The sequence below is a fragment of the Microtus oregoni genome, unplaced genomic scaffold, assembly GCF_018167655.1.
Source record: "Microtus oregoni isolate MIOR12 unplaced genomic scaffold, Mior012 000000F_ref0000247, whole genome shotgun sequence".
Classification (NCBI taxonomy): Eukaryota; Metazoa; Chordata; class Mammalia; order Rodentia; family Cricetidae; genus Microtus; species Microtus oregoni.
The window spans coordinates 60,593,574-60,613,339 of record NW_024543059.1 but is presented as its reverse complement, the minus strand read 5'-3'; the positions used below and the strand labels follow the sequence as shown (position 1 = coordinate 60,613,339).

At 44.0% G+C, this 19,766-nt stretch overlaps 1 protein-coding gene across 2 annotated transcripts in view; it reads left to right on the top strand.

Annotated features, from left to right (window-relative positions):
• Positions 1 to 19,766, top strand: part of Ddah1 (dimethylarginine dimethylaminohydrolase 1) — a 126,193-nt gene that overhangs the window by 71,661 nt on the left and 34,766 nt on the right. For both annotated transcript variants that reach the window (XM_041651054.1, XM_041651064.1), the window contains exon 2: positions 17,709 to 17,808. In XM_041651054.1, coding sequence (XP_041506988.1) covers positions 17,709 to 17,808 — 100 coding nt within the window. The remainder of the gene's footprint in view (positions 1 to 17,708; positions 17,809 to 19,766) is intronic.

Genomic DNA, 19,766 nt, shown 5'->3' with positions numbered 1-19,766 from the left:
TCTTCACCATCTCGCTGGCCTGAACCATACTTGCATTCAGCTTAATTTTGCTGATAAGCAATCATTTGGGGTGCACTGACAGTTTTTTCTAACCCAGTTACCCCATAGAAGAAAAACCTCTCTAATTCTATTCATCCGAAACTGTCCATAGAGAGACGGGCATTTGGTACCCACCCAGAATGTGGGAAAACATTTTCTTCCAAACCTTCTGGACAGGAAAAGAAGCAAGGAAATAATTGCCATTTGATAACAGTGTTTAAAAATGAAGACACGTATTCCCTTAACTTTAGTTTTTTGTTTTTGTTTGTTTTAAATGTTACACTTCCAGTTCATTGTTAATGGGGATAAGCGTCAGACAGTGTAAGTAATGTATTCCTTCTTTCAAAATGCCAGCCTCCACAGGCATCCGCTCTGCTTCGTGTGTTTGTGGGACATTAAGTCCTAGTAACAGCAGTGGCTTCATGTGACATTTATGGCAGATAGAAAACCGGCCACGCTAGTGACCAACACACGTCACAGCTTCTAACCCATTCTGTGTCACATTCGCTCCGAGGGGCTGTCAAGACTTGTGAAGTTTAGGGGAAAAAAGAATATTTGTGAGGTTCACTGCTGAACCCCAGAGTAAATGAAGGGAAGGGAAGGGAGGCAAAGCTCCCGCGGTGTGGAAGGAAACCCGTGCCTCCTAGCACCCATGAATGTTCATCCGCAGGACAGGATCTTACCACTCCAAACTTGGGCTTGTGTTTATTTTTAAGGAATATTGGAAAATTATGGAGGCGGATGTTTTCTCTTCTTTTTTTCCTTAATGCCTCATAGATCCCGCCTTTTCCTTCAGACTGTGTTCCCCTTAAAATTAGCCACTGACCCCAGAGTAAGTGTGGTTTTCCTTTTCCATGATCTTCTCTAAAGAATTCCATTAATAGCATACTAAACTGGATTACAACCTCACTGAATAAGTGCTTTGAATTCTGGGCAACCATGGAATAAAGGGCACAGAGAAAGTACTACTGCCCAGAGTGACATCGGGCAAGAGGGGAGAAAGGCATGGAGTGCAGCCATAGGGCTGAGGGGATCAACATCTCCAAGCAGGGTTATTAGCAACTTAATGGAATATGGTTGTTCAAACACAATAATGGCCTTGACTGAAACGTCTGTCCTGCTCTTTTTCCCATACACTGGAATGAGTAGAATGTAACGGCTGGGCTTTCAACAAGCCTCATGAATTTTAAATCCTCTTTAGTTATAAAACTGGGTACACGGCACATAATCAGTGTGGACAAGGAGCCGAGGGCCACAAGGCATCAGGTGTCTTCAAGATAATGAGGCTTCGGGTTGGCCAGGTGCATTCTGGGTCTGTTCTGAATGGCCAGCTAATCACTTGGTGGCTGGGCTTTTGACGTAAGACTAGAGACCTCATGGCCTCACACCTCGCTGATATCTGAGATGGCTTCTTTCCTTAACAAATAAACATTTCTATTTCGGTTTTTGCTCTTGCTGTTTCATTCACACTTAGAGTAGAAGGGATCTGTGGATTCAGATGAAGCTTTGAGTTCTCAGACTTTAATATATATTCTACATGACTCCTTAAGTATTACCGTAAATATGAATATTTTATAAATTTGTTCTCAAAATATACTTACCACAACAAAAGTCTGATTCTGTCTTAGGTTAAGTCTTGAGTTATCCTAAAATACAGTATAGAAAGGTTGCTCACATTTGACATACACTCACAGCAAAATACTGTTTTCAAAGATAATTTTTCAGAAAATCTAAGTTAATCCCAGATTAAATACTATGGATTTATTTTTTAAATTGATTTATAGTAATTCCATCTTTCAACTGATTTAAATTTTGTTGTTGTGTGAACATTTGTATGCTTGTGTTGGTGTGTGTGTGTGTCACACACCCCAAGTGTAGAGGTTAGAGAACATCTCTTGGAAGTCTGTTTGCACAGCAAAACCTCCTCTCACCAAGATCTCACAGGTCCTGTTTCTACTAATTCAATAACTTTGGAGGGAGGAACCATGTGGCTTCCCCTGGCAGGTGAGTCCCAATTAGCTGAAAACGTACTTTATATCGTAGTAAAACCCTAGGTACACAGCAGTGAGGACTCCGTTGAACTGACCGGCAGAGCTTCCAGAAGGTTCACTTAAAGATGTTCGAAACTGACCCTAGCCCCCTAGCGGAAGAGATGAAAGATGCCACCATGATGGTGCCGCCATGATGGCAGGGTCCCCGAGCAGTGTTGGCTGCTTTGGTCTCAGCCCAAATCTACCCCTGTTGCCACGTTGGTTGGTGAGCTCGCCTCAGTTCAATTTCTCCCCCATGTTTCATTTAAATGTAAGATATGCTTGTTGACAGCCTAATTTAAAAGTGGTGTTACCGAAGTGTACCCATCGCATGCTTATGGAAATGTCTACAGACTTCTGTGTCAGAGTGTTAGCACCGAATGGTATGTGCACTGGCAAGTTGTGACAGCAAAGATTTCTGATGGCTGTTGCCAGTCCGGTCCACGACAGGAGTGCATAGGAATATCAGAAAGAGCCTGGGTGGGATAAGCCACAGGTGCCCGACCAAGAACCAAAATAGAAATAACCCCTGCAGTAGAGCTGCGAGGATCCCTATCTGGGGGAGCACGAGTATTTGGACGTCAGAATAACAAAAGTCTGCACTGGTGAGCTGTGCGCTCTGTCTGGGAGCAGGCAGTGATTTGCCTAGTTGTAGAGACGTGACTGCAGTTGGCAGTGTGCAGGCTATGGGCCCAGGTAGTTCTCAACACACTTCAGCTGTTATCTGCTAGCCAACATTAGCTGTTTTTATTGTCTGCACTTTTCCTGGTATTCCGTCAACTGGCAGGCTGTTGCAATCCCAGTTGTTGTTTTCTGCTTGTTTTTGCATTGTTTCAACTGTAGATTTGGTGCTTCCCTTCACTCATCAGCTTGCTCTTCCTTTCCCCTTGAGTGTCTGTCAGAATGCTGTTCAGTTCCCTCCACAGATATCCAGCGGCTTCCAATACTCAGTCGGCTGCAGGTTAACGTGTGCCCTGCAGACTAGAAACAGTTAACTACTTTCCAGTATCTCTGAGTTACTCTCCAGGAGAAACCTAAGCAACAAGAAAATCCAGCCTAACCTTAGAATGTCAATAAGAAATGCTTTAGCCGTGTCTTTGCAGAATGCTAAAAACACATTTAATTTGGACAAGTATAAACCAATCTGTCCATTGGGAATGCGTTTCAGGATTGAAGATCAACTTAGATGATATTCCATCCAGTTAAGAAGCATCTGAAAACTTCTGAGATTGCAAGCCCTCTGCAGCTGCGTGGGTTTCGCCAGCGCATTGTCTGCCTTGCTGGAGTGGGAAGCTTTGTGTTTTTTGCGGGCACATGTCTATTGTGAACTGGAATGCATCTGAGCTGCAGTAAATCTGTGTGGCAGACAATGGAGTCCAGCCAGTACAGCTCTGGCTCAAGGGGAAAGACAATAAATAGGGGCAGTGACATTTATGGGAATCAATCTCATCATGTTCTGCCTCATCAGGCGTGTATCTAGATGGTGTTAAAGTCCCAGTGCACACAAAGTCCCTCTGTGTGGTATCTTAGGCTCTTCCCCAAATAGTGTTTTATCTTAAAATTGGTAGTTAGTGATAAGTTGGAAGCGGTGTTAACGGGTTTTCTCTTTCCTAAGGGGGGAAAATAATACAAAGGCGAGGAGCTTATCATATTTTTTCAAAAGTAATTTGAGAAAGGCAAAACTCATTAGCTCAACAATAATTAGCCTTCCTTGCTAAAACATTGACTGGGATGTTTCTGTTAGGAAAATATTATTGAATTTTTCCAATCTCAGTCTGCTAAGGGTCCCCAGATTTGATAACAGGGAAATTATTCACTGTTTTTGTTACTACCATGTTAGAGCATAGACAACCTTCAAAGACAATCTCTTGAAGTTGTTTGTGTGTGTGTGTGTGTGTGTGTGTGTCTGTGTCTGTGTCTGTGTGTGTGTCTCTGTGTGTGTGTCTGTGTGCCTGTGTGTGCCTGTGTGTATGTCTATGTATGTGTGTGTGCGCCTGTGTGTATGTGTCTGTGTGTGACTGTGTGTATGTGTCTGTGTATGTGCCTGTGTGTATGTGTCTGTGTGTGTGACTGTGTGTATGTGCCTGTGTGTGTCTTTGTGTGTGCCTGTGTGTTTGTGTGTGTATCTGTGTGTATCAAGCCAGTGGTCTTACGCTTGCAAGGCAAGTGCTCTACCATTGAGCCAGTTCCCCAACCCTCAAAGCTAACTACTTTGTACAACTAGAGCTAAAAATAAACTGTTCCTTGTAACCCATGAAGCTATGGTTATCCAACTAGTTTTTAAGCAAGCTGTGACTATATGGTTAAATATCAGTATCCATGCTGTAGCCTGGAATCAGACAGCAGCTCCTCAGCATCAATTACCGTGTATTCTGTAACCCGGCTGCAGCCTTTCAGAGCCTCTCCAGTGAAAGCTTTAGTCGCAGCTCACAAAGGTCCAGGGTAGGAAGAAAATAAACAAACACCAGTGTTCTAAAAATAAACAAACAATCCCACCCTTCCCAAACCACCCAGCAGAGCATGCTCAGTCCTGCGCAGTCAAAAGCCTCAGCTCACAGACATTGTGAAGGTTCATTTCAAACGGTGAAAAAACTAACAAGCTTTCTTCATCCATTCTTCCATTGAAGGGCATCTAGGTTGTTTCCAGGTTCTGGCTATGACAAACAATGCTGCTATGAACATAGTAGAGCATATACTTTTGTTGTATGATAAGGCCTCTCTTGGGTATATTCCCAAGAGTGGTATTGCGGGGTCCAGGGGTAAGTTGATCCCAAATTTCCTGAGAAACCGCCACACTGCTTTCCAAAGTGGTTGCACAAGTTTGCATTCCCACCAGCAATGGATGAGTGTACCCCTTTCTCCACAACCTCTCCAACAAAGGCTATCATTGGTGTTTTTGATTTTCGCCATTCTGACAGGTGTAAGATGGTATCTTAAGTTGTCTTGATTTGCATTTCCCTGATCGCTAAGGATGGAATATATACATATTAGAGTATTATTCAGCAGTAAGAAACAAGGACTTCTTGAATTTTGCATACAAATGGATGGAAATAGAAAACACTATCCTGAGTGAGGTAAGCCAGACACAAAAAGAGGAACATGGGATGTACTCACTCATATTTGGTTTCTAGCCATAAACCAAGGACATTGAGCCTATAATTAGTGATCCTAGAGAAGCTAAATAAGGAGAAACCAAAGAAAAACATATAGGCATCCTCCTGAATATTAACCTTCAGCAAGCGATGAAAGGAGACAGAGACAGAGACCCACATTGGAGCACAGGACTGAATTCTCAAGGTCCAAATCAGGAGCAGAAGGAAAGAGAGCACGAGCAAGGAACTCAGGACCATGAGGGGTGCACCCACACACTGAGACAATGGGGATGTTCTACTGGGAACTCACCAAGACCAGCTGGCCTGGGTCTGGAAAAGCCTGGGATAAAACCGGACTCTCTGAACATAACGGACAATGAGGACTACTGAGAACTCAAGAACAATGGCACTGGGTTTCTGATCCTACTGCACGTACTGGCTTTGTGGGAGCCTAGGCAGTTTGGATGCTCAACTTACTAGACCTGGATGGAGGTGGGGGGTTCCTTGGACTTCCCACAGGACAGGGAACCCTGATTGCTTTTCGGGCTGAGGGGGGGGGGGGGACTTAATTAGGGGAGGGGGAGGGAAATGGGAGGCGGTGGCTGGGAAGAGACAGAAATCTTTAATAAATAAATAAATTTAAAAAAAAAAGAAAAAACTAACAAGCACAGAATTTTGAAAATATCTAAATATAGCCTCACCCCCTTTTAAAAAATATATACAGTAGTTACAGAGAATATTCTAATGAAAGATTTCTTTATTTCTGACTTTCAGAACAGCCTGTGGCAGTTACACTTGATCCACAGAACAGAGAAGGCAAAATCCTGCCTATGGTTCATTTAGTTTTACAAATTACTGTTGGTGGGCTAACTATAAGTTGGACTTACTCTGGGGAGTGGTTAGAAGTATCATTTAATCAACACGCTTATCAGCCACCCGAACAGACAGCATCGGTTGAAATCACATTTTACATAGTGTATAATCTGTGTCCCGTTCTCGCAGAAAGGAATGCACCTCCCGTTACCTATTGTTTCTATACACAGAGTTAGTGTCTCTTAGTTAGGTGGTGATCTGTTTGTTAACAAACTCTTTGGATACTGCTTGTCGATGTTTTCCATATACATGAATGGGGGGTAAGAGGCTTTGTTTCTTCCTGTGGCTACAGGAACCACAACAGATTTCCTCTTACTGGCCTAAACTATGTTACTTGGAAAAGAGATGGAACGGACGTGGTTGACTTGGACTGGGAGGGACCTGAAGGGGTACGGTGATAGCTAAATGACATGTGTGGATCAGATCATTTTCAACAGTAGTTGGCCCTTAGAAAAAGAGCTTAAAAAAAAAAAAGAAAAGAAAAAGAGCTTAATAAAGCGCCCATGTAAATGATGATGGAGCATCTGTGCTGCTAAAAGCAGAGGAGAGTCCAAGCTGTGAGCAGTCCATGGGTCCCTCAGTCCTGATTGATGCGAATTCTAAGTTGAGAAGATGGGGTGGTGACAAAGACGACTTTCTGCAAGTCTATGTCATAAAACAAAGGCTCCTCGGGGAATAAAGCAGAACCTTCCATATGGGAAGGAACTGATTTTAGTAGCACAGAACTCCACGGGGAAGAACCACCGTGGTACACAAGAGTGTAACGTGGGGGAGGACTGAGCAGAAGGTAGTTGGATCTTGGGTGTCAGAGTACTGGAACGGAGCTACTTAAATCCTCCTCTCTTGGGAAGATAGATTCTGAGGAATGGGTAAGGAATGAGCCCAGTGCTGATGGAGTCTGTCTGAGGTGTTGAGGTATGAAAATACACAGAGGTTGACAAGTGAGAGGACCTTGTTTAATCGCCTCGTAGAAAACCTATCAACCCGTGATTCACAAGCATAAAGGAACAATGATGGACGAATATGAAAATAAGACATAGTTATCATTTAATGTTAGGCTGGCACTCACATTCCTTCTTTGCTGGTTGGTTCCTGTTTCAGCAGAGATCTTCTGCTCATCTTTGAGGGCTCCTATTCTGCTGGAATTTTAAAATTCACTTTTGGCTTTAATCCTGTCTTTCCTCTATCCATGTACCCAGCCTCTTGCTTCTGATTGAGTTTGCTTAAACACCAGAATACTTGACTCATGAATGGCCATCTGGGGTGTTTTCAGCAAACTGAGTGGGAGGAAAATACGAGTACACATTTGCAACTGCCAAGAGCAGTTTTGAGAGTACAACTCTTAGATTCTAGAACAGGAAATGACCTCATCTTAAACTCTGCCCCCCCCCCCCTTGTATTGCAAATATAGGTACAGAGATGCTGAACATCCTGATTAATTTTTAGTACCTGACTCCAGAAATAAATCAGTAAGCTTAGAAAGTCAAGAACTCATTGGAGGAAAGATGCAGCAGATATTTAAATCTATGGGAGATGTCTTAAGAGATCTTAGTCCTGTAATGGTTATTTTTAATAAAGGTTCAGTAAGAGGGAAAATGAACTGTTTATACAACTGTTGTACATATTGGAGATTCTATAAATATGAGGAATTCCCAGAATAATCAGAAGATTGAAATTCTGTAGGATAATGTTCTTGTACACTGTAAAGAGGGACAGAAACTTCTGTCTACATTGAATGGCATTTATTTAACTCTTTCTGATAACTTGAAATCATCAGTTATTAAATGTTTCCATTTATATAGGCCATTTTTCTAATACAATAAATCCTTCGTTGATTTATTGGAGACTCAGGTAAGCTGTTTAGAGTTTGGGGAACATCAAAGAAGCCCCTTTTGTTTCTAAGCCTAGGTAGTCTGCCAGCAGGGTTAAAAGCTAGTGTAAACATTTTGATTTCTTAAATGTCACCTCCTCAAAGAGCCCTTGACTAAATAATGTACTTGCCTTGTTTCTCAAACAGGAAGTATCCCACACATGATATTGTCATAACAACCAACTATAAAAGACTTGTGTGATTTGATTTTTGTGACCTCAAAAATACCATGTATGTGTGTGTGTATACAAATATGTATATATGTATATGTGTATATGCAAATATGTATATATGTATATGTATGTATGACTGAGATAAGCAATATCCATTTTTACTAAATTAGAAATTATTAATATTTGACAACTTCATGCAGGCATATAATGTAATTTGATCATTTATACCCCATTGGCCTCTCTTACCACTCTCCCACAACCACTGAACTATTTCTTACCGACAGGTTCTGCTCCTATTTTCGTGTCTTTGTTCAGTTTGTTTGGGGGCAATTTGTGTTTCACTGAACTTAATTAGGGTGGCTTGCATGGGCATGGGTTAGGTGACTGCCTAACTTCCCTTCTTCCCAGCATTCTGTTCTGTTTACTCCACCCACCTATGTTCTGACCTATCAGGCCTAGCAGTTTCTTTATTAATTAACCAATGAAAGCAACAGATAGACAAATGACCTTCCCACATCATTCTTGTCTCACCCCACCTTATATTCCTCTCTAGTACTGGGATTAAAGGCATGCACCACCACAGCCCCGCCTATATGGCAAACTAGTATGGCCACTGGGATTAAAGGTGTGCGCCACCACTGCCTGGCCTGTATAGCTAACTAGTGTGACTGCTTTGCACTGACCTTCAGGCAAGCTTTATTTATTAAAATACAAACGAACTATAACTACAAAGAAGTCTTCGTGTCAAGATTTGGGAACCGGTTGGTGGCCCAAAAGAAAAAGCCTGGTGCAGTGGCTTTTGTTGGGATGGGATGGGAGCTAAAGCAGTGGGATGGGAGCTAAAGATAGCCTCTTGCTTTTTTTAGCAGAGGGCATCACAACGTTTTCCTGACTTCTCTCTAACTGTGAAAAGCCCTTTTAAGAGCTTAGATTAGGTCAGGGCCACTCAGGCTAATCTCCCTCTTGATTAATTGAAGTCAACTGTTTGGTTGTCTACATTACATCCTCAAAGTATCTTCCCTTGTTCTGTGCAGTGTAAGCTTGTCACGGGAGTGGTAGGCCCGGCCCGTATATTGTTCTTTTCCACAGAGGCAAAGTTTGTACAGGCTATTTAGAGATCTAAAAAGCAGCAGTCTTAGGATTCCACCTGCCCCCTTTCCAATGAGGTAAAGACCCCTCTCATCTTTGGAAGCTTATCATACTGTTTTGGGAATGTTTGCAGTGTCTTTGTTTGGAGTATATCTGTGTGATCGTTTTCTTTTGTAACTTCGTTGTGTTTAAAATACATTGTTGATCACTTTAAAACGTTGTTGTGCAAATAACTGCTCATGATTCGATAACTGAAGTCGTAGCTCCCCAAACCCACTAGACTTAGTTGGTGTGGTGCTTAGCAAAGCAAAGTTCAACATTCAGTATCTTTAAAAACCAAGCACAGGCTTGAACGGCTGTCATTGGCCTTGGAATTCTGAGTCTACATTCTGTTTCAAATAAAAAAAAAACCGCCATTTCTACAAGTGCTTAGTGCCTCACCATCTGTGACACTGGTTTCTTGGGGACTGCATGGGAGTAGACACCCTTGTTGTAAGAGGGCTGTATCCTGCCGCCTGGCTAGCTTATACCCCGAAATAACAACACACAAATTGTATTCATTTAAACACTGCCTGGCCCATTATTTCTAGCCTCTTATTAGATAACTCTAACATCTTGATTAACCCATTTCTATTAAATCTGTGTATCACCAGAGTCTAACCAGCGTCCACCTCGGGTAGGAGAATCATGACGTTTTGCCTGTCTCAGCTGTCTTCCCAGCATTCTGTTCTGTCTTCCCCGCCTACCTGAGTTCTGCCCTATCAACTAGGCTAAGGCAGTTTTCTTAATAACTAATGAAAGCAACACAAATACAGAAGGGCCTCCTACACCACACCCTGATTCCTTTGTGTTAGTGACAAGCTTCAGAGCAGCCTAGAACTTTCCGTCTGCGCTCTCTTGCATACTTGACATGTGACTTCATCAGGCTGTCCACTCTGCTCAGTTTCCTCACTACTCCAACTGGGACAACGCTAGGCCGTCATCAGACTCAGCACGTCCTAAGCACCTTCCGAAGGAAGAACGCATCCTTCTTGAGGGTGCCGGGCATATAGGAAGACATGTACGTGTTTGCGATCATCATTACCAATTCCCTCCTAAAAGTAGAAGATTGAAGGGGATTCCAGTGTGGCTTCAGTTAGGAATGAAGGGCGAATTCTGTCTTTGATCTTTTGTCTTAATAATTTTGGTTAGTTTTAGTAATTTAGTGAACACATGTGGAAAAGCTAAGAAATCAACCACTGGGCAAATCCAAGGCATCCCAAGATTGAAGGGTGGTGGTTAATATGTGGCGTGTCCTCAGTCAGTGTTCCTGGTGTGGTCTGCACTTTCCACTCTTGTTACTTCATGCTCTTCATCACTCTGTAACCTAACATCCTACAGCTCACATGCACAGAAACTCCATGTATCTCCGGTATGTAGCCCATCATGGAATCTAAAACCCCCTCGGCATAGATGTGCAGAGTTTGAGAGTCTCGGTTCAAATGCAGGCACAAGCTATGCTGAGTCCAGGGGCATCCGTCTCAGTGCAGTGAGTGTGCAATGGGAGGAGGTTCACAGAATTTGACTCACAAGTCAATCAGTCTCTCATAGCCTCAGACTGAAAATGAAATTTATGCCCTGGCCCTGCTGAAGCATGCATGGGCAGCCCGTATATGGTGGTTCTGCTGTACTTATCCATATTGGGTTTCATGGTCTAAGTTGATGAGGATGACTGACCAGGTTTCTTCCTCAAGAGGGCACCAGATCTCACTAAGGGTGGTTGTGAGCCACCATGTGGTTACTGGGAATTGAACTCAGGACCTTTGAAAGGGCAGGCAGTGCTCTTAACCACTGAGCCATCTCTCCAGCCCCCGTAGCCTCAGTTTACTCATGTGTAAAATGGGTTTTCTAAAGCCTACCCTTACTACCTTTTAGAATAACTGCAAACCATCCTGAAATAATTCCATTTTATTGTCACTGTGTAATCACAAACTGTATCTATCCCACCAAAATTTCAGCTTTCAGAGTATGGGCTTTGCCCTTTTAAAAAAAGGAAAAGAACTCTGTAGTCTGATCAAAGTGGGTTGGTATCCACCCCATGTTTGTGGAGCTAAGATGTAGAACACATAAGAAAGTGGATAGGAAACCATGACACAGACCAAAAGCATTGACGTAAGAGTAGTCAAATGTACTAGACCAAGTGGCCACAAATGTGCCGATTATCAAAGAATATTAAAGTAGCATAAAGAAATGAAATTGTGGCCTCTCAAATGTTACCAAGGATGACATCGTGTGGCTTTGATGCATCAGCAGGTCCCAAGCCAGCTTGTGCCCTGACGCACGAAAGGCATGACAAGCCTCTCCGTTAGCTTCCTCGGCTCTGCCCTGCTGTTACACTTCACATCAGAAGACAGCAAAACTCAGCAGCCAGAGAAGGAAGGGATGGCTTCACCGTCTGGGAAGCTGTGCCACAGATGCCCAACTCCTTGGCTGGGGCAACAGCAATGTGAAAAAACTCTTTAACATGAGGAGTTGGGTGAGGGCTTGGGAAGTTAAGCGGCCGTCAGAGACAGCGGTGTAAGTCCAGCTTCCATTGCTGTGACAGGTGCTTGAGGTGACCAGCTTGTAAAGCGAAGAGGTTCATTCTGGACCACAGTGTCTGAGGTCACGATCCAGGATCAACGGGTTCATTTGGAGCCTTCACCCAGGCAGCACATCATGATAGGAGTGTGTGCTGAGCAGACATCTCTCACTCACGGCTGGGTTGTAAAACAGAGGGAGAAGAGGGGACTGAGGTCCCCATATCTCCTTCAAGGGTGCACACTGCAACGTGGCCGGAAGATGCCCCCCTTCTCCACTAAGCCTAACCTTGTAAGCCTTCTACTCCCTCCCAGTAGAACCACAATCCGGGAACCAGGGGCTTTTTCAGGACATTCTGGATTTAAAGTATAGCAAACAAGAGTAGTCGCTGGTGACAGTGCCCAACAGACGGAAGGTGAGGTAGGCGTGCCAGCTATAGACAGATCAGCTCAGCTATAGTCATGCATCTGGCAGTCCATCAGACAGAAGTGGGGGAGGGGGGTTGCTGATAGAGGCAGGTGCGTATTCTGCAGCAGCACAGCACAGAGTCGTGCATCATGCTTCTCAAGCCCATTTGAAGCATCAAGTGAAGAAGTGTAACCTATATAACGTGACTGAGTATGCCTAGCAGAAGTCCGCTGTGGGCAGGGTCCGCTGTGGGCAGGATCCGCTGTGGGCAGAGTCCGCTGTGGACAGGGTCCGCTGTGGACAGGGTCCGCTGTGGGCAGGGTCCGCTGTGGACAGGGTCCACTAGAAAATATTGACGCCAAATAAAACCCAGGGCATCAGTTGCAGTAATATGGTGAGCTGTTCTGAATGCAGCTTCCCAGGGCGATGCTCTGGGGTTTTATGTCTAGTTTGTTTTCACTTTATGTTAGGGAACAAGTTGGGGTTTGATTTTGTTTATATTAAGGCAAGAAAAAGAGCGTTGCTGTTAAAAGCTTTCATGTGGTGATAAAAGTCTGTATTTGGGTTTGGAGTATAGCCAGAATTGAAACCAATAAATGAGCTACTTTAGAGTAAAATAATAATATCATAGACTATGAGTTTTGCACCCAGTGTGCCAGGCACTGAGCTAGGGGCTTCCAGTGCGTGGTCCCATTTGTGAATCACTGCGACAGAAACCACCGCCTCTTTGCAGGTCAGGAAACCAAGGCTTTGGAGTCCAAAGTGTGTCGCTCTTTCATGGCAGTATTCAAATCCCTGGTAAGGCCAGGGCTGCAGAGGGTTGAAGAGAAGTCTAGATGCTGTCGGTGTAGCAGGGTGGATGAGGGAGCAGAGTGAGATCTGTAGAAGAGGTAGGAGAGGGTGATGAGGAAGGCATGAAAGGAGCAGGCACTAAGAGAGGAAAGGATCTGGGTCCTTGGGAGTGGCAGCGAGCCCTAACCTACTCCCACTGTGTCGTCATGGCTGATGCCCTTTGTGCGGTTATGGGATGGGCAGTGTTCACTGTCCTAGACAAGATCTGGCGTCACGTAGGTGGCAAGTTGGGGGCAGTGTGTGTGTGTGGGGGGGGTGATGTGCAGGATTAGCTGAAGTGGGAAGACCCACACTGACGGGCCTCGCCATTCCCTGGGTCTGGATCTATGGCTGTATAAAAGTAGAGCGTTAATAGCACCAGCATCACCTGTGTCCCACTGCTGTGACTTCCCCTCCATGGTAAGCTGTAACCTCTTAGCCCTTTCTCCCTTAGGCTGTGCCGACATCTCAGCACAGCAACAGGGTGGAGACTGGGGGGGATTTTTGTTGCATTGGGTTGTTTTTGTTGGTGTCCTGGTGGTTTGTTTGGCTGCATCGAGCCTTTTGGTTGAAAGTTGGTTTGTTTATTTTTAGTCAGTGAGGGGAGGAATCTTTCTGTGTAACCCTGGCAGGGCTAGAACTTCACAGGTAGCTTACACTGACATCAAACACACAATCCTCCTGTCTCATAACCCTGGTTCTGCCTCTAGAGGGCTAGGATTGACAAGAGACAAGGCATCCTGCCTTTGATGCCTCTTTGTGTCCTGTGAGGCATCCTACCAGACAGACCCACCTCCCTCTTGGTGTGGTACCTACTACAGGTTATCTCAAAGATGAGATTATGAGATGGCCTCATCACACAGCTTCCTGGAGCTGGGAGGAATAAAATCTGCAAGGTTGTAACGTGAACGTGCCCTCATTGTAGGTCTCTCTCTCTCTCTCTCTCTCTCCCTCTTTCTCTCGGCTTTGTGGGAAAGATTGTTCTTTTGTTTTGCGGGAACCCAGATGGAGTCTGTCTCACAGTCGTAAAACATGGAAACTTGTCTGAATTTTAGGAAAAGCAACAGCTTTCTCTGCTCGTTGGTCAGATTCGCAGCTCAAGTGTCTGTCACCATGTACACACAGCTGGTATTTCACTGAGATAACAAAAGTCGTACCTGGTACTTAGTGTGCAATCGATTACAGTTCTGTGTGGTAGGAGCTTCACCTGAGTAGTGGTCGGGGGGAGCTTAAGAAGTTGCTGGGAGCATGAATAAAACCCACTTTAAAGATGAGCAGAGGCTCAGCATGTGCACTAACCCAAGCAAGAGAGGCAGCTTAATGACTCAAAACTCTTGTCAGGGGGACTGGAAAGATGGCTCAGTGGTTAAGAGCTTGCTGCCGTTCCAGAGGTCCTGAGTTCAACTCCCAGCAACCATATGGTGGCTCACAACTATCTACAATGCGAGCTGATGCCATCTTCTGACCTGCAGGTATACATGTGGATGGAATACTGTATACATAATAAAAAACTTTCAAAAAGTTCTTGTCAGCCTTTAGAGTGGAGTTGGATCATAAACTAAGGTTTCTCTATTTTTTTCTTTTATTTATTTTGATTTCACTTTACATTCCAACCACAGTTCTCCCACCCCTCCCCTCATGCCTCCTCTACTCCCCCCGCCCCAGGCCACATCCTATCCACTCCTCTCAAAGAGTAAGGGTTCCCATGGGGAGTCAACAAAACCTGGCACATTAAGTTGAGGCAGGACCAAGTCCCTCCCCACGGCATTGAGGTTGAACATGGCATCCCACCATAGGGAATGGGCTCTGACAAGCTAGCTCATGCACCAGGGATGGATCAGGGGCCCCTCAGATTGTCCAAACTTCACCACTGTCTCCCACATGTAGAGGGCCTGGTTCAGAATGTTGGAGTCTCCACGGCTGTCAGTCTAGGGTTCCCACCAGCTTGGTTCAGCTGTCTCTGTAGAGTGCCCCTTCATGACCTCCCTTGCTCATATATTCCCTCCTCCCTCTCTTCGACTGATGGTCTTCCCTTTTAATTTCTGATCTCGTGTGCTAGGGGAGCCCATTCATTTCAGCCTGAGGAATCCGTACCATTTGTTCTGCCGGCCTCTCTGAGTAACTTGGAGTTCCACTACAGAGTTAGTGTCTGTGAAAGGTGGAGTGTTTGTTGTTTTTTCTTTCCCCCCCCCCTCCTGAACGTAAATCAAATCAACATTAGCCAAGTCTGTGTCACCAGGCAACAAGCAGATTTTTTTTAAGGTTCATGATTGGATATGTTACTATAAAAGTTTCCCTTCTGTCATTACACTTAATGCTCTAATGACCCGAATAACTGGCTTGCTCCAGGCTGTGTGTCGGGGCTGTGCCGGAGCCATTGTAGGAGACGGTGTGTGCTCCCCTGGAAATCTGTGCCAGGAGAATTCAGTTCTCAATGGACAGCCTGCGGGCTCTGCTTTCTGTTTTGTTAGAAGCCTCCCAGGGGTTAGCATCCCCAACTTGATGCTGCACAGCCCTGCACCTCTCAAAACTATCTGCGTCATATTGAAATTTTCATAAACTCTTGCTCATCCAGTTGTCTCTGAAAGTAATCTAATGCTGGCTACTTTATGATGTGGATATCAACGTCTATCCCAGTGACTGGCAATAAAACAGAAACTGATTATTTTTTAACAGGCCCTTCCCTTGCCACAGTCCAGGTTTCTGTAATGTCAGTATACCTGGTTTCACGGTTCATTCTCTAAAGTCATTTTCCCTATAGAGTTATCTTACCGTAAGTATCCAACAGCTTAACTCTACACATGAACTCAGAGTTTTCAAAGGAAAGAAATATGTTTATTACATGATCCTGACTGATTGCTTTTCAAAACCAGGAGAAAATAAAACCTCAATTTTGAACAACAGAGGACTTGCAAGGTGGCAGGAAGTTTTTGGAAACCAGTGTGTTGTGACAGTACCGTCCTTTTTTCTGTCCTTTAACTCTTACAAGTTTGAATAAAGTTCTGAGCTGAGATGTGCCATAATTACAAACAAGCTTTTCCAAGTGGAGTCCACGTTGTTGCTGAATTCCCAGTTACTGAAACATGAAGTTCTAGAAGCGACAGTGTCCAGCAATAGAAGCAGAGAAACCGGGGCCCGGTTCTCATGCCCTCTCTGGTTACACTCGGTGAATTTTCCACAGGCACTGAAGCTGACATCAGTGAGCGTAACCTGTGGGCATCCGGGTTCCCCGTCTCCCTAGTCATGGTACATGTTGCTTTGTCCCTGTTTGTGTGATATGACAATTCGCCTTCCTGGTAGAAGTCACTGCAGTATTTACTGTAGAAAGGCCATTTTGTCCATGGAAATAATTTTTATTGTTCTGAGTCACTCTGCTGTGGAAAGTTAGCCTGAGTTCCAGGACAAAGATGAGATGATGTGTTTACTTTGCTTTCTACCCTCTTCAGTGGTTTTGAACACATGAATGTCAGCATTGTCAAAGTATTTCCATGTTTTTATTCATTTAGAAGCAATGTCTGTAGCAGTGTCTCTTCACTGACAGCCTCTGCAGTTTGGAACGACTGCCCAGTGCAATCTGAGCTCCTGCTTCTCACTGAGCCCTACTCATGTCTTCTTGATGGATGCTTGCCATTCTAAAGGTTGCAGAAACCTTCGGAAATATTGAAACTGCTTTTGCCAAGCTCCTGGAGGATGTGGGTTTAGTTGTAAGCCTCTGAGGGCACACACCTGTATCCCAGTATTCAGAGACAGAAGTGTGAGGGTCATGAGTTCAGGGCCAACCTGAGTTACCTAGTGAAAGCTGTCTCAGAATAATATTAAAAATTAAAAATAGAGTAAAACCTCCATAGTAATGTTTCCCGATGAGGCCTAGAGCAACTCCATGACAGATAAACCCTAGACCCAGAGAGTCCGTGGCCTTCTTTTCCCAATAGTCTTTGGTTGGACAACAGCTATTGTATTCGTTAATAATCTCTAGGGAACTAAGTTTTTTAAAACACAGAAATATAACAGGACAGCTTATGTTTACTGAGAAGCTTTGGCTAAATGGCATTTTAGATGATATTTCAAGGCAGCCAGTGGCTGTCCTCCCTCTGAACTGAAATGTCGAGTTACTGGTCACCACTGTTCCTTCCATTACTGGTCTCAGTGCGCATGAGTTTGACCGTCTAATTTAGGCTTAAAATTGATTTCTTGCAAGAACAAGAGAACTGGGTAGGCCTCCCGCCTTCTTGACTAATCAGCGTCCTAACTGGTCAGCCCCCAATAGTGCCCCAACTAGCTAACCTTCTTAGGCAAGAAGAGACTATAGTATTATTACTCAACCTTACACTAGAAGGAAACTGAACAGAATTGTTTTGTTTTTGAGACACTGTCACCTGTAGAGCAGGCCGGCCTTGAACTCACAGCAATGTTCCTGAGTTGGCCTCTGACTGCCAGGACTGCAGGCATAGGCCACCACCCGCAACTCTTTAAACAAGTGCTTTCTAGAAAATAATTTCTCCTCTTAGAAATGGTCATGTCTGGTCCTGCTCTCTACTATGTATTTATATAATATACACTTCTTATATCCACAAGATCGAGAGTGTGTGTGTGTGTGTGTGTGTGTGTGTGTGTGTGTGCGTGTGTGTGTGTGTGTATGTGCATGCATGCATCTGGGTGTGTGATTCGGAGCTGAGTTGTGGAGAGTTGGCTTTTCACATTAGGAAGTGGTCAGTATTCACGTGAACTGTTTTCTTTTCAACAGGTTGACATGATGAAAGAGGCTCTGGAGAAACTTCAGCTCAACATCGTGGAGATGAAGGACGAGAACGCAACCTTAGATGGTGGTGATGTCTTATTCACAGGTATACGCACGTTGGTTTTCCATCCTAACACCTGACTCCCACTTGTTTCATTAACACGTTTCTTTAGTCCAGAAAGTCACAGTGAAGATGAAAGAGTGGTTCCATTTGGAGATAATCACTGTAATGTAGAGATACATCTCATGCTTCCTTGCAATGCAGGTCCTTTTTACCAGAACATTCATGTGCATAATTGGTTATTCTTTATAGGGATATTATTGATATGTATCGTGTTTTCTATAATTGAGTTTATATGCTGCATAGTATTTCCATTGTGTAACTATAGACTGCGTTTGTACTTCAAAATCCTTAATTCAAAATTTACATCATTTACAAGTAATTTCTTTCCAGATGGCAAGATGACTTCAAATAGATTTCTATGCAAATTGATTTGGCTTTGTGCCAGCAGTGAAATATAAATGTTAGTATTATTATTGATCTAACCACTCAGGGTGAGAACCTGAGCTCTACTCCCCGGAACCCACAAAAAGTCGGAAGCAGTACCCCACCTGTGTAGTCCCAGTGTGTCCACGGTGAGATGAGAAATGGAGATGGGTGCTGGCGGGCCTGGCTTGCACAATGGTGAACAAGGGACCCCGCTTTATGCAGAGGGGTTAGTTCAAAGACCAGCAGCACCCAAGGTTATCCTCTGATCTTCACACTTGCACCCCATTGTCTACCCCTGTCCCCCCTTTCCACCTCTTCTTTTATAAAACATAAAATGTACCATTTTTCCTGTTTTTAAGTGTAAAATCCCTGAAGCAGCGGTTACATTCCCAGTATATGCAAGTTTGCCCCTCGATTAGGCAGAGCATGGTAACTAACAGATCCTGTAGCGCTTTCTGCGTGCTCTCTGCCCCGTCTCTCCATGAGTCAACGCTTCATTAATAATTTATCAGGAAATGGACAGACGGAGAGCTGCTTTCCAATCCCGCTTCCTGCTGGGAAATCTGTCACTCACGAAAGCAGCTACTGGCAAAAAGTTGTTTCCAACTCGTTCCCTTGAATAGATAACATCAGTTTTCCCCTTTATTTATTTTATGAAATATAGATTTCATATAACTGAGTTATGAATGTGTGTACTGTTTAAAGACCAATAATAAAATTAAAATAAGTGCTTGCATGCCCACCCTTGGCTCATAAAACAGAATTCTGCCAGGACCACAGAAACCCCATGTGGTCCCCTCTCCAGCCCCAGGAAGCCGTTCTCTTTACTGTCTGAAGATCATTTCCCGATCTTTCTTTGCAGTTTGTCTCAGTATATGTATTTCTAAGTTATATGCTATTTAATGTTGCTCTTCTTGTAAGTTCCTATTGCTGCAGCATCCATGATACGAATTTTTGTGTGATTTTTCTACTTTTGACGGAAGTTGGGCGATGCAAAGGTAGGGTTTTCTATGTGGAGCAGTCTTCTGTGGAAAGGAATGCCACCAAATACTCATTTTACTTAGTGGTGTGCAGTGTGGCTGCCGTCTTCTGGGCTCGGGGATAAGGGCCGCTCGTAAGGCCAACCCTTGGATTCTGGGTTATCGGGTGAACTCTCTCCCGCTTCAGTATGATGATTTGAGGATTTTCCTTTTCCATCTCAACCTCTGATACTTGAGCAGTCGTGTTTATCAGGGATAAAGTCACCCATCATTCTTCACTTCCATACAGTGTTGGGTTTACTTTGCTAATATATTTAAAGCTTTTGATTCCATGACCTATCTCTTTCCTATTTTTCTCATCTGGTTTTGGTAGAACTGTTATATCACCCTCAAATATTGTGTTAGGAAATACTTCATATGTTTCTCTGTTCTTGGAATCGATACGATTTATATTACATAGCCCTTCGCCTTGATAGGCAGATACATAAACAGCTCCTGGCACTTTATTAGGGGGGAGACTTTAGCCAGATCCGGTTACTTTAATGATTATACGACTATTTAGGCTTTCCTGGGTCCACATTGGTGACTCCCATT